General features: G+C 39.2%; 1 protein-coding gene across 10 annotated transcripts in view; it reads left to right on the top strand.

Moving 5' to 3' along the window:
- EYA4 (EYA transcriptional coactivator and phosphatase 4) overlaps positions 1-13,885 on the top strand; it is a 158,156-nt gene that overhangs the window by 118,801 nt on the left and 25,470 nt on the right. For 5 of the 10 annotated variants that reach the window (XM_040599295.1, XM_040599294.1, XM_040599296.1 and 2 more), the window contains exons 7-12: positions 406-548; positions 687-830; positions 1,827-1,906; positions 2,288-2,471; positions 9,771-9,907; positions 11,467-11,550. In XM_040599295.1, the coding sequence (XP_040455229.1) occupies positions 406-548; positions 687-830; positions 1,827-1,906; positions 2,288-2,471; positions 9,771-9,907; positions 11,467-11,550 (772 nt within the window). The remainder of the gene's footprint in view (positions 1-405; positions 549-686; positions 831-1,826; positions 1,907-2,287; positions 2,472-9,770; positions 9,908-11,466; positions 11,551-13,885) is intronic. The other 5 variants (XM_040599302.1, XM_040599297.1, XM_040599298.1 and 2 more) reach the window with 2 other exon arrangements.

The raw sequence follows: 13,885 nt of genomic DNA, 5'->3' as shown, positions 1-13,885 counted from the left end.
CGTCCACCTCTATTTCCTTTATTCTTCTAGTCCAGGTTTCCCTCCCCTGGATTAAAAAAGCATGGGAGCTTTTCTAATTCAAGGGTGCTAATCTTGGCTGAAGGGGGTCATATCCATATAAAACTGTATAGTGGCGGCAGAGTCCATCTAGAGCTGGACACAGTAGCTTGTGAATTAAATTGTAGTGGTGGGACAGCACAAAGTATTCACCCTGCCATGGGGAATGTGAGCTGGAGTGGTTTTCATCTTATTTCAGTGGGGAATGGAATAAATCCCAGAAGAGAAACAGTTGGCAGAATAATGAACTGCCTTTGGACATCTTTAAACCTTTTTCTTTACTTTATTGCTTGAATCAACATACAAAGTATTTGTTGCCACAGTAATGCTATTTTTCCTGATATTTAGGCCCTATCCACACATTCTTTCTACACCAGCAGCTCAAACAATGTCTGCCTATGCCGGACAAACCCAGTATTCAGGAATGCAGCAACCAGCGGTCTATACAGCGTACTCCCAGACAGGACAGCCGTACAGCTTACCCACTTACGGTATTTGATCTCTTATTACTTCACTTTACATAGCAGTAAGAGCGATGCCGATGTGAATGTTTTTTTTCTTTCTACTTTATTTTCCCACCTGTAAGAAAATATTTTAAAGAATCAGTTGAAAATTGATTTCTTATACAGATTTGGGTGTAATGTTGCCAGGCATCAAGACGGAAAGTGGGCTCTCACAGACCCAATCACCACTGCAGAGCGGGTGCCTCAGTTACAGCCCAGGGTTTTCCACCCCACAGCCAGGCCAAACACCCTACTCTTACCAGATGCCAGGTGAGTAGCCACCATCATCAGGGCTCATCCCATCCCGTGGCTGCCGATGGCCCTCTTCCCTCATATTTATGATATATTTTCCGTTCAATTTTGTGAACTCCCGCAAGTATGCTTGTTGTTGTCAGCTACCTTTGCCTCTAAAATGTAAAGCTAAGTATTTTTTCCCAGTACTAATATGCATATATGTATTCATTTTGGTCATCTGTTAATTTAGATCTCGCCATGCAATGCAGTCCCTGTTTGCACCTTCATGTTTTTATGGGGTGAAATCACATGGCAGGACTGGAAGCATTTGTTGTATTTATTAGCATGCAGAAGTCACTTTTCATTGTTTCCGTGTTCTGAGTATGGCCTCATTTGATACTGGTTTCTTTTTTGATTGACATAATTTGTTAGAATTTCTCCTTAATTCATATTTATTCTTTCATCTGTTATTCAATTATTAATTCACTTATTACTATTTGATCATTGACAACCTGTTTTATTTGGATAAGGTTTAAGCTTCTTATAAAACAATTAATCTTTGAAATATTACAAATTACAATATTGATCATCTGACTTGTTGAAAACAAGGACATGCCTCATTACAGGTCGATTAAAAACACGTGGATCATTAAAATATTCTTTGAAAAGCTTTTTGTTTCATAAGTGAACGTATGCTAAAGTATTAGAACTTAGAAATGAAGGCAAAAGAGAAAAACAATATTTGAGTAGAGGTGAGACAATGCAATAAATTGAAAAATGCTTTCTCAGCCAGTGTAATGACTTACTGCCAATACCTTCCTTGCATGGTGTGAAAAGGAATGTATGTCTGTATGCATGGAAGTACCATTTCATTTCTTTTAAAATTTCATTGCAGTATTTTATTGTTTAAACAGAAAATAAAAGTTGTTTGCTCTTCTGATTTGTCTACATCTTAACATAGAATATTGTATTTAGAATTTTATTTTGATTCACAAGCGACTTCTTACAGTTAATTGTATTTTTTTATTTTAGGTTCTAGTTTTACACCATCATCCACTATTTATGCAAACAATTCTGTTTCAAATTCTACAAACTTCAGTAGTTCACAACAGGTATGAATATTAACATTTGTATTTGTCAATTACAAAAGGATTTATATAACTCCAATGACAGCACATTGCTTTAATTTAGATCTATTACAATGAATTAGACTCACTGTGGTTCAATGCTGTTTTCTGTGGAAAGCAATCAAAATCCCAGTGGAAGCCTAGTTACATCTTTTGGCACTTAAATACTTCAGCAACCTCCCTGTAGCCTTTTGGTAAATATCCTTACATTAAAAAATGTTAAATATCCTTAAATTTAAAAAAAAATAAAATCTACACTAAACCCCCAAAACTCTTGCAGAAGTCATATGATTGCACACTTAGAAATACTTTTTGGAAAAATCACTCATTACTCAATTAAGTACTCTGCTGCATTTGCTGTTTTAGGATTATCCATCATACACAGCTTTTGGCCAAAATCAATATGCACAGTATTACTCAGCATCAACATATGGTGCATATATGACCTCAAACAACACAGCTGATGGCACTTCATCATCATCATCAACCTACCAGTTACAGGACTCTCTCCCTGGCCTGACTAGTCAACCAGGTACAGATCTACATTCAGGTGAAAACAATTTTTGTCTTTTATTCTGTACTGGTATAAATACAAGATTTTCATGTCCATTTTGTTTGAATATTAACATTTTAAGCCTATGCCTTTCAGAAAACTTTGCCATGCAAACCAGCCATATAAGCTTTTTGTTTGTTTGTTTAGTTAGGAAACCTGTCTACTTTGTTTGTTAGTTCAGTAAAGGTCTTTGCAGACTGAGATGGTTTTCTGTGGAAGGGGTAGGCCTGAAAAAAGTTGCAACAGTTGGATAGAGATCTGTTAATACCGAAAACAACTGTACAGTAATAAACGTTTACTAAATTTTGAAATAAAAATTCAATAACCTCCCTGTTACTGATGGTGGAACATTCCTGTATCCACCTACGTGTTCTGAAGTATTGCTGTAAAGAATTTAAAACAAGATACTGTTGTACCTTTAATTATGCCCCAATCATACTAGCAAGAGTACATGGGCTTTATTCAAATATATGCAAGTCATGCTTGCTAATTCACTGATTTAAGTAATAAAGAATAGAGCAATCTGATATTGGCACAAGTCTCTTTTAAAAAAATAGCGTTGAAGTAGTTGGAGTTGCAAAAAGAACGTTCTTAGGAGACATCCATACACCTGACTTGCCTGCCCAGCTCTGCCCCCTTGTGCACATCCACCACTGCACAGTATTTTGTCACACAGTTGTGTTCCTAGTTCTACATTCCTGAACAACTCACCAATTTCTTTCCCCCCATTTGATATAAATGAGACTAAAGTAAAGAAAAGTTAAAGTTATGTATTTGAAATTATGCGTAGTGTAGTGCAGAGCTATGAAGATCTTGGTGGGCTAGTTTAGGAATTCACAGCCAGAGTCAGATGAATGTGATGTTATTACTGGGTGAACGTTAGTGAGTTCTTTTTCACATTCACTTCCCTGTGTTGTTTCTATTATATATAGGTAGTTCTGAGAGCTCTGTCTCAGTATTTTATCATATATTCATAACCTAAGTAGCCTACTAAGGCTGTGCGTAGCATGCATGCGAGAGGTTATCAGCTGCCAGCTGCCTGGCTCTGTGCTCTTAGAGCGGTCTCTGCCAGGGACACTGGCTTCACTTGGGCGGCATGGGTCGTGTCTGCCTTACCCACCGACTGTGAGCACTTCTGAAAATACTTTCAAACTGGGTTTTGGATTAGGCTGTGAAGGGGGAGGAAATGCACTTTAAGCACAAAATCACATTGGATGAATCTTCCTAATTCTCATCCTAACAACTGCACCATCTCGCTGAAAGTGTAGTAGAGAAGCATAACACATTATAACCATGAATAAAGGAAGAGTAATACTGTATAGAAAAGTGTAAGCAAGGCTTCACACTTCATATAATCTGCTTAAATTTACTAAAAGCGATGGAATTTGAATTGCATTACTTGAAATTTCTTCTAGTCAGCTGTTTTCCTCAGGCTGATTTTTGAAGCGTGTGTGTATGTATGTGTGTGTTTGTGTTATGGTATGGTATGGAATGGATATGGGGAGACACACATTCCCTTGGTTTTTGATGAAATTATAAAATGTTATTCAGTAGTCTCAGAATGCAAGTTTAGGAAGAAAAAGCTAAGAGGTAACATGAAATCAAGCGAAATTTCAACAGTTGCAGGACATCCATAACAGACACAAATCAAATGTAAAGTATTTTTAAAAGAGAGTGAAGAGTACTTACAAGTGATGTTTTGATAACTGCACATCCTGTGCACTCTCCCTTGCTGCTTTGTTATTCCTTCATGTTCATATTTGAGAAAATCAGACAGTATTTCCCATATTGTCTCTCCCTTGTGTATCTGTGTTTCCTAGAAATGTTGTATAAATTTATCATGTATTACAAACTCCCTTAATATTGAATAGCATTGGCAAAGAAAAGGAATCTTAATAGCTTGAACAGGTTGAAAAAGTATTGAAGGCTTCACATCTGTGAAACAGTAAGGATTTTTCTTGTGTATGGATTGTTTAAACATACGAATTGGTTTTCCTGTTAAGTAGGTTGTGCATCTGAACTTACAGATCTGCCCACACGCTCCTTATTTCTGTGAAGTGTTGCACTGATCATGCGACCCTTTGCTGAGAGTGAAACACCCACTTTGCAAATACGTGACATGCCTGTGTGGTTCTGTCTCACTGTAAAAATAAATTCCCGTCAGTGAGGTACAGTGTCTTGGAGATCACTTGAGATACAGTAGGTCATACTGCAGAGTTTCAGCACTCACCATGTTCACTTGCTCAGTCTAACAGCCCTTTATTGCTCAGTCCTTAAGACTTACTCCAACTAGAAAATAAAGTTGAACACAGCAAGGCATTTCGCTCTTCTGCCATCTCTGCTAGCTATTAATTCAAATAACTAATCAAAGCCTCTAGTACTCTCCACACATACAAGATTTCTTGTTTTCATGATAAAACCTCACCAGATAAACAATTAATATCAGTTACAGTTTTATTTATTGACCAAGTAAAGAAAATAAGGTGACAATTGAAATAGTCTTTACTCTTTCTGCTACTCGTTAGCAAGCAATAACACATTACGAGTCAGGAAAGAAAAGACATAAAGTTGAAGCCGTCTTCTGCCTGCTCTGTCTGTTAAGAATATGTAACAAAAGTCGAGCCATAAGGGGAGTATGAAGGGGCTCAGAAGTTCATCCATCCCACATCTGTGTAAGGCTCAGTTTCTTAACCTTCCCATGGACTTCTCTTCTGAGCTTGTTTTGTGCCTGTCCAATATTCAGATTTTTCAAAATGCACTTGTTACCACAGAGTATCTCTGAGACAAATAGGTTTCTCCAAGGGGACTTCATCTCAAATTGGAATAAGTCAGGTGAATCCTGAGACGTGGTCTCAGGAGATGAGTACATTTGAGTACATTTGATGAGTACATGAGTACATTTAATCTAGGGCAGATAAAATTCTAGCAGAGGAAATAAGCCTGAGTAAAAGCTTCATGTTTAGGCACCTCACTTACACATGTCCAGAGTTAGGTGAGGTGAATCACTTGTAGGATATTAGCTCCAGTTTGGTTACTGGGATGCAGCAGAGCTTGGTCTCTCTGAATTTGATACCCACAATGAAGTCACCATTTGCAGCTTCTCCAGGAGATGACATTAGGTCTACATGCAGGCTGTGCCCACACCTCTTTCCTCCTGCTTAAGTGGTACAACTGTCTTTTAACAGGGGAGGAGGGAATGTTTACGTCAAACTAGAGGCGGGAAAAAATGTCTGGGTATGAGAGACCCCCACCATTTGTAATGGCGGTGCTGTAACTCCCTGTCCTCTAACTGGCGCTGCTGCAAGTCTCCATGGCATGGAAGGCTTCATGCTGGACATGAACCAGTGTATGAGTATGTGTATGAACATCTGTGGTAAAGTGGTCATTCCATGTTCTGGTTTTAATGTTTTCTGCTTGCTTTATTGGATCTCTGATGCTGCTCATAGTTCCAGTGGGAGGAGGCTATGAAGTATATTTATTAGGCATGTGTTGAATGTTGGAAAAACCTAAAAAATTTCAAACATTGCAATAAAAAATTCTGTCTAATGTGAGCTGCAGTAGGAACTCTTCATGAGGGTAATGTTTTCAGTACTCCTTGGTGCTAGAATTTCTCACATTCTTTTATGTTATGTGGCTGAATTTTTAGGAAGTTTTCCTTTTATCAGAATTGACCTCTTTTCTAAAGCAAACTGAGGGTAAGAAAATGCAGTTGCCCCTTTAGCCTGCTGTTGGTGAAAAGCGAGTCAAGTAATTAAGCCTACAGTTGCTCCAAAAAACATGCACTACTGACTTCTGCAGTTCTAAAATAGATGCATACCTTGCATTCAAGTAAGAGACAGCTGCTTATTCTGATTTAGAGATTAGTGTAATGAAATAAAGTTGGCTTTAAATATCGAGAACCTACAAGGTACAGTGATTAGTTACAGTACTGATTAATGGATTATTATGCAATCATGTACTGTGTTGACCCAAGCAGAAGCCTGGGGCAACTGGTAATGGCTAATGCTAAATGAAAACTGAAGTTATTTATTTCAGTTGTTGGATACTTTTAGAGAAGATTTAGAACAGGGCTTTTCTTTATATTTTATTTTTGGTAGATTAAACACAATCATTGAGAACAGATGTTTTAATACATCACTGTAGAAGTGAGTCCTGATTTTGTTGTAAAATGTTGAAATGTTATAAATATGAAGACTTTTGTGGTAAGAATGTAAACATTCATCCTAACTTATTTAATTTTTGCCTTTTCATTGCTGGGGCTTTGGTTTGGGACATTTTTTCCACTCTGTCAGAAAAATCTGGGAAATTATTTTTTTGTACAGAACGCTCTCACACTCAGAACTTTTTGAAGCCAGTGTAGGCTTTTGCTGAATGAGGATTCTGGTTATGAAGCATCCTTTTGTACATTTGTGTATTTACCAAAGTATATTTTGCTTTTCTTCTTATGGGGAAAAGACTAAGATAATGTGACCTTATTGATCTCTCTACTGCCTGCAGTGTCCTTACTGACATCAACACCATGCTGGGAATAGGAATGATTAGTCAACAAGAACGCTCGCTCTCGCTCTCTCTCTCTCTCCATTCTGTAGGGACAAATGAAAACACCATGGGAACATTATTCATTAGATACTATTATTGATGCTTAATTGTCCCATAATTTCTTGGCAAATGAGAGTTTTAGCTGAAAGAGAAACTGCTTTAGAATGCATATGATCCTTATCCAAATCAGGACAGACCTATCTAAAATGGTATCTGGAACAAATTCTCGAATTGCAGTTTTGAAAATCTCTTGTTAGCAGCTGCCTGAAAGTTCAGCTTTGTTCTGCCCAAGCAGAGAATCATGTTGGTTTTGTGACATTGAAGTAGTCATCACCTAGTTTGAGAAAAAAGTAATAGTATGTTCTTCCAGGTGATAGCAGAATAATTTGAGTACTTTCCCAGGAAGTGAGACAGATTTTATTTCCTCCTGTTTCATGGAACCTTCATCACCTACCACTTGGGAGTACAGGGATTGGATTCTGGGCCATGAAAATATGCCTTTATACTTGGTATGTATCAGTCATTCAGTCAAATAAACAAGTGTACCCTGGAGAAGGTAGTGGAACCTAGATACATCCTTCTCCAGGTAAATGTCCTAAACAATTCACTCAGCAACTAACTTTCTTCTTATTCTCCCCTTTCCTTAAATCTTGAATTCTTTCCTTACAATGTCTAGAGCTCTCACTCAGGAATGTGACATTATGGGCTTAAATCTCATTCTTCCAAGAAATACAACGGTATTTTTCCAGTCAAGATATATAAATATATCTCCCAGTGTATTTATTTTAATAATCTTCTGTATGTGGTTCACTGTAAGGTATAAATAAATGATGGAAAAGATTAAGAATTTTAACTATTGTGTTACTTTATGCACAGACTCTTAACTGAGACTGCAGTCTGTATTTTCTTCTTAGACTCTGCTAGACCAAAACTGGTTTTTTCTTTGTTGTGGAGGGAGAATGAGATGAATAACTCAGGGAAGATCACAGAAACATGAAATCATTCATGCTAGAAGGGACCTCTGTGGGTCTTTTGTCCAGCCTGCTCATGGATGAGCCAACTTAGATTGTGTTGTTTAGGGCTGTGTCCAATGGAGTTTTGAGAATCTCCAGGGGTAGAGAATATACAGCCTCTCTGGACACCAGTCCCAGGTCTTGACCATTCTCATAGTGAAGGGGTTTTTTCCTTGTATCCAACAGGAATATCCCTTCCTGTAATTTCTGTCTGTTGGGTCTTGTCCTTTTTCTGCATACCTCTGTGAAGAGTCACTCTGCCTTTCTTCCTGCATGCTCAGCCCCTTAACTGCCTTGGTGGCCCTCACCTGGACTAACTCCAGTTTGTCAGTATCTTCCTTCTACTTGGGGACCTAAAATGATGTTTTTCTGGATATGGTTTTGCAAGTTCAGAATGGAGCAGAAAAATGACTTGATCTACTGGCCACTTAAAGATGGTCTTCAGTAAAAATGAAAAATGTTCAGATTCCAGCTCAAAATCAAATGCGTCATAGAAGATTCTTGGGAAATGTTTGTACCAAGTGTTAATCTATTCTGCAGATGTGACGTAGTGAACACTTTTAACAAATATTGCCAAAGTGGCCCTGAAATGCACAACTACACGCAGCACAAGGACTCCCTGGAATCAAACTTTGTAGTAGATGTCAGGTCAAAGTTTTACACTTTCTTTTTTTAATGGAGAAAAATCAAATCATTAATAAGATAGATGATGAAGGAGGATTTATGTTATTTAGCATTCAGGAACCTAGCCAAGCTGCGTTTACTGGTATCAGTTTTAAAGAGGCACTGAACGTACTGTGCTGTGAAGAAAAGGATAATTTCTATTTATTGAGCTGTGGCATAAAAGTAATTTGTAAAGGGAAGTTCCATGCCATCCTTCCTGGAGATACCTTCTTCAGTCTGTCTGCCTTACATAGGTACTGGTTTGTGATCACCTCTGAAGCCCTTTGTTACCAGGAGAGGCAAAGTAGATTAAATGAGTAAGTCGGGGATAGACATGAGTGTTAAGAGCAACTGTGCTGTGCCAGATCAGAGCTCCTTCCAGCACATCTCTCTGACAGCAGACAATAACTGATACTTAAAGATGACCGGAATACAAGTATGACTTCACCCTCTTTCTGGTAGTAACTGGAATATTACATTTAATATTATGAATTCCCTCTGGCAATTTATGGGCAGAGGTAAGGTGGAAAAAAAAAAAAAAAGGTGAACTCTACTAAAGAGCAGGTGACATGGGAGGAGGAGATGAAGCAGGAAGGTGACTGGCTGTTCTGGTGCGTGGATGGGTGCCAAAGGGTGTTCTGGTGAAAGTAACACAGGACTTGGGAATAAGTCTAGCTGAACTACAAACATGGGAAATGAACTACTTTAACTAAAAGGAGCTTCATGTTTTAAGAGGTCATTAGTGTGACTTGTAAAATACATCTTCCTTGGATATATCAATATTTTGCATGAGTTCATGTGTATATATATATCTGCACATGCGTATGTGTAATTTTAATCTTTCTCTTACTCTGTTAAGGTTTATAATGTTTCCTTGGTAAAGTCAAAAGTGTATGTGTCATGTGCAGATTCCATCTATGTAAGACAAATCGTGTTATCACTCATTTTATACCACTCTTTTAGGTGCATATTGTGGCTGAGTTTGCATGCAGACATGGCTAGCTTTGAGAGAAAAAAAAACCACAAACTTTATTATTTAAAAATCCAGCACTAATTTTGCCATGAATGGTTGACTTTACAGGGGAGTTTGACACGGTGCAGAGCCCCTCCACGCCAATCAAAGATCTTGATGAGAGAACATGTAGGAGTTCTGGGTCAAAGTCTCGGGGTAGAGGGCGGAAGAATAATCCATCACCCCCTCCGGACAGTGACTTGGAGGTATGCCTGCAGTAACTGATGAATGGTAATGTGGAGGTTTCTTCTGATGGAAGGTAACTTTGAAAACTACAGCTGTGGAAATAGCTTAAAGCATTTTAGAAAACATCATGGACTCAGTCTCACTAACTGAATAGAACTGATACTCGTTGCTGTTGTAACGTGTACAATGAGACATCAGTGTTCTGTATGACAAAGTTAGGCAGAAAAGTAAATGTGATTCTGCCTTGCAGTTTTTAGCCCTTAAGATTACGTGCCTTTCAGTTTCTTGCACAGTAGAACAACAAACCTGGGAGACCTCTGGATTCAAAATTCTCACAGTTTTTTTAGTGTTTTGCATAGGAAATCTTACATATATTGCTCAGCTTAATTACATGTATTTAAGAACACAGTGTAAATAAGCAGGATCATCAGACCATAACCTTTCAAATACTTAGGCACAGGTTTGTCCTTGTGCTTGTAAAGTGATGTCAGTGAATTTCAATGAGGCAGCTTGCATTAGCGAAGTTATGGCTGGACTTAAGTATGTGCAATATCAGTGCCTTAGTGAAGAAATATATCCGCCTAATACATGGGGTGACGATTTAAAACACAAGTGACCTCCTAGCAACGGAGTAATTATAGTCACATTTCTCCTGTGTTAGCAGTGTGCTGCCTTACAGTGACAGGGGGAGGAGGAGGAGGAAGCAGAGTGCCTGCGTGTGTGTGAAACACTCAGCTCTGGCATCAGGGGAACGTGCTGCCCACCAGTGCAGTGTGTCCCCTGCTGCCACCAGACCAGCACTGGCAGCAAACAGCTCTGGCCAGCCCCACTGCTCTGCCTTCATTGACCAGCTCTGGGTACAGTAGAAGTCAAGACTGTTGCTGGGACTCAGCTGGCCACACATCTGGGGTGGCAGGGTGGGCTGCAGTGCTAGGCACTGAATGTAAATACCATTGCTTTTATACAGAAACATACAAACTTTTAGCTTTTCAAAGGATTTAACTTTTCCAGTGGAAAGACTCTTAACTTCTTACATTTCAGTCTTCCTGTCTTCTTTAGAGTTTGCCAGTGAAAACGAATCCCTTATCAATATAAGGAGTTTCTTTTTTTTTTTTTTTTTGTGAGTTAATCTGGTTTATCCTACAATATTATTTAAATCCTGCATGACGTTATATGTGACCTATAGCACTTTTACCCAAGATATAATTTTAGCTATACAGTAGAAATAAAGAAGAACCTTGAATCATAAGATGTGCAGAGATGTGAAAATACTGTTTATCCTTAAGTTAACAGTTCTGTTTGACCCCCATCATTTTTCTGAAATTTGTGTTTTACAGCTTTTTTGAAAAGCTTTTTAGAGGAAAAATAAGAAATGTTTGAAGAGTTCAAAAGTTACTCTCCTGTCTTTTTATCACGCATGATATACTGTTCTTGCTGAGTTTCAGAGCAAACCTGCTCAGTTAAGTGGCTGGTTGGTTAAACTTTAGGACTCAGTTGACTTTTAGCTCCCCTGGGTGGGGTGGTGGTGGGACTTTGATGTTGATTTTTGTAATAATATTATCCCCACTTCTTTTTTCAGCGTGTATTTGTTTGGGATTTGGATGAAACAATCATAGTTTTTCATTCGCTGCTTACAGGATCCTATGCACAGAAGTATGGCAAGGTATGTGAGCTGTGAATTCTGCATTGATTCACTGTATTAGAGCTATCTGGCCTGCACATGTACGTGTTAATCACCTGTGTTCATCATGGCTTGGGAGAAGGTAGAGGGGAAGAGTACAATACCCATTTTCAGAGGGTTAGTGTGAAGAAGCCAAGGGGAGAATTGAGACACAGACCCTAAGCACAATATATGAGGCAGAGCTGAAGCAGATGCTGCAAATGGGGGAAGAGTTTATAGAGGAACAAGGATGAGGTAGCTGAGGTACATTGGAAGAGGCATTGCAGGGAGACAATAGATGTGGTGGGCAGATGGAAATAGCTGACTATCTGGATGTGCAGAGGGAAAAATAAGAAATAAACTGGAGGGACGAGGGAATTTATGGGGAAGTTGATGAATCAGCATGAGTAAGTGACTGCCCTGTTTCAGTGCCAGCTGTGGATGTTCTTGGACTCCACAGCTTTTCTGTTGTATCTTTGGTTCCCTTGGCTGGCTCTGGGGTGAGTAATGCTGGGGAGTGAATCCCTCTCCCAGGCAGGCAGTTGCATGCATCCTCACCCTTTCAATGGGATCCAAAAGGAGTTCAGGACACAGAGCAGTGAGCAGGAGAGCGGGAGGAAGAGCGAGAGAGGCAGTGGCAGCCTGCAGGAGTAGGAGCTCACCTGCTGGGTCAGCAGCGAGCCCCACGGGGCCGGTGGTGGGACCCCAGGCAATGGCTACTTAGGCAGGGGGAGAAGGGCCAGTTGGAAAGCCCAGGAGACTGCTGCGAGGCGTAGACTTAAAGGCCTGGATAAAACAAAAAACTTAGGGCAAATGTACAGAAGAAAGAAATGGACAAGGGGGAATGTTGGTATGTACATATGTGGGTTTCTAAGTGGTGTGCCATTCGAGTGAAATTAACGCAGAGGTATTTCTGTTAAAGAACATAACCACATCCATACTGTATCAGATGAAGGGCTTGTTTAGCACGTTTCCTGCTTCTTTATCCTGGCCAGATTCAGATGCTGATGAAAAGGATGTGAGAAACAGTACATTAGCGAAATGCTTTCCACACCCACCTCCCCAGCCAGTGAGTTAGGAGTGTCCAAAACCAGGACCGTGGATTATAACCACGGGTGGGCCAGTCCTCCATGGTTTGAGACAGCCTTTTGTGGTTATTAGAATAGAAAGCTAATAGGAAAACTCACAGGCCCAGACAAAAATCCAAATTTCTGGAGTGCTAAGATACGGGTAGTTATTCATGTCTTGTAAAAAACAGCCTCACTTGTTTTGCAGCTTCACAGTGCCAAATCAGCGCACATTTTAGTACTCTGTCAAAAACTCCTCTTCTGCTGTTTTGCAAACACTGTAACAACAGTGACTTTGTCAGAACCATTTCTAACATAGTTATCAAAACAAGAGAGAAGCCTAGCTGAACACAAACATTTATATCACTTGAGTGTAGCCCACAGACGGCTCCAGAATTTGCTGAATTGCCCCAGTGATGCAGTCACTCCTTTCATCCTTTTTTGATTGTGCCCTTAGGGTGTTTACATCTCATGCTCCATCTCATGTAATATATGAGTAAAGTCTAAGTCAGCCTTGATACAAAGTTTTAATAATCAGAGCACATTTTGTAGCTCACAAACATCTATGGATAACTTTGAAAGCTTAGAGACAGCAACAGAAATACAATTTCTCTTGGTTTCCCACTTCCTTATGAGTAGGGATACTTGAAAAAATCCCAGTGCCGCTGTTCTTTAAGAACACATCTGCTGCTAAAATTGACTCTCTATAGAGAGTCTCCACAGAAACAGTAATGGCATGTTAGCAGCCAGTAGTACTGACAGCAGATAGAGTTGATTTCTATAAACCAAGAGTATCTGAAGGGCAAATGAAATTAATGTAGTTATACTGCTGAGATCAGCATCAGCAAACAAATGTCATGAACAACTATGAAGCAAAAGGAGAGGAATTCATAAGTAAAATCCTTTTTTTTTTTTCCTTTTTTTTGTTGTTACTGATAGGTGGCATTCACATAATTAGGGAAGTATGTTAATTTCCAGACACTGTAAAACAGAAGTAGTACACTTTTTGCTTCCTGCATTGACTACCATGTTTATAGAGAACTTGTTGAGAAGGTAATGAGTAATTATTAGTGAAACTCAAATACATATATTGTTGATTGCAAGGGGGCTAGATCCCTAGGAAAGGGAATACAGGGAGAGCTCATCATGAGTAGGCTTTAACTTTTGCATGTCATTGAGGTGTTGCCTAAAGTTAAAGTGGGATGTGTCTGAGCCTAAGCGCCTGAGAGTTAGACATGGGAAAAGGGAAAGATAGCACAGCTGGACCTCAG

The sequence above is a fragment of the Falco naumanni genome, chromosome 6 (assembly GCF_017639655.2).
Source record: "Falco naumanni isolate bFalNau1 chromosome 6, bFalNau1.pat, whole genome shotgun sequence".
Lineage (NCBI taxonomy): Eukaryota > Metazoa > Chordata > Aves > Falconiformes > Falconidae > Falco > Falco naumanni.
Note: the sequence above shows the minus strand (reverse complement) of the source record. Positions and strands in the feature narration are given on the sequence as shown.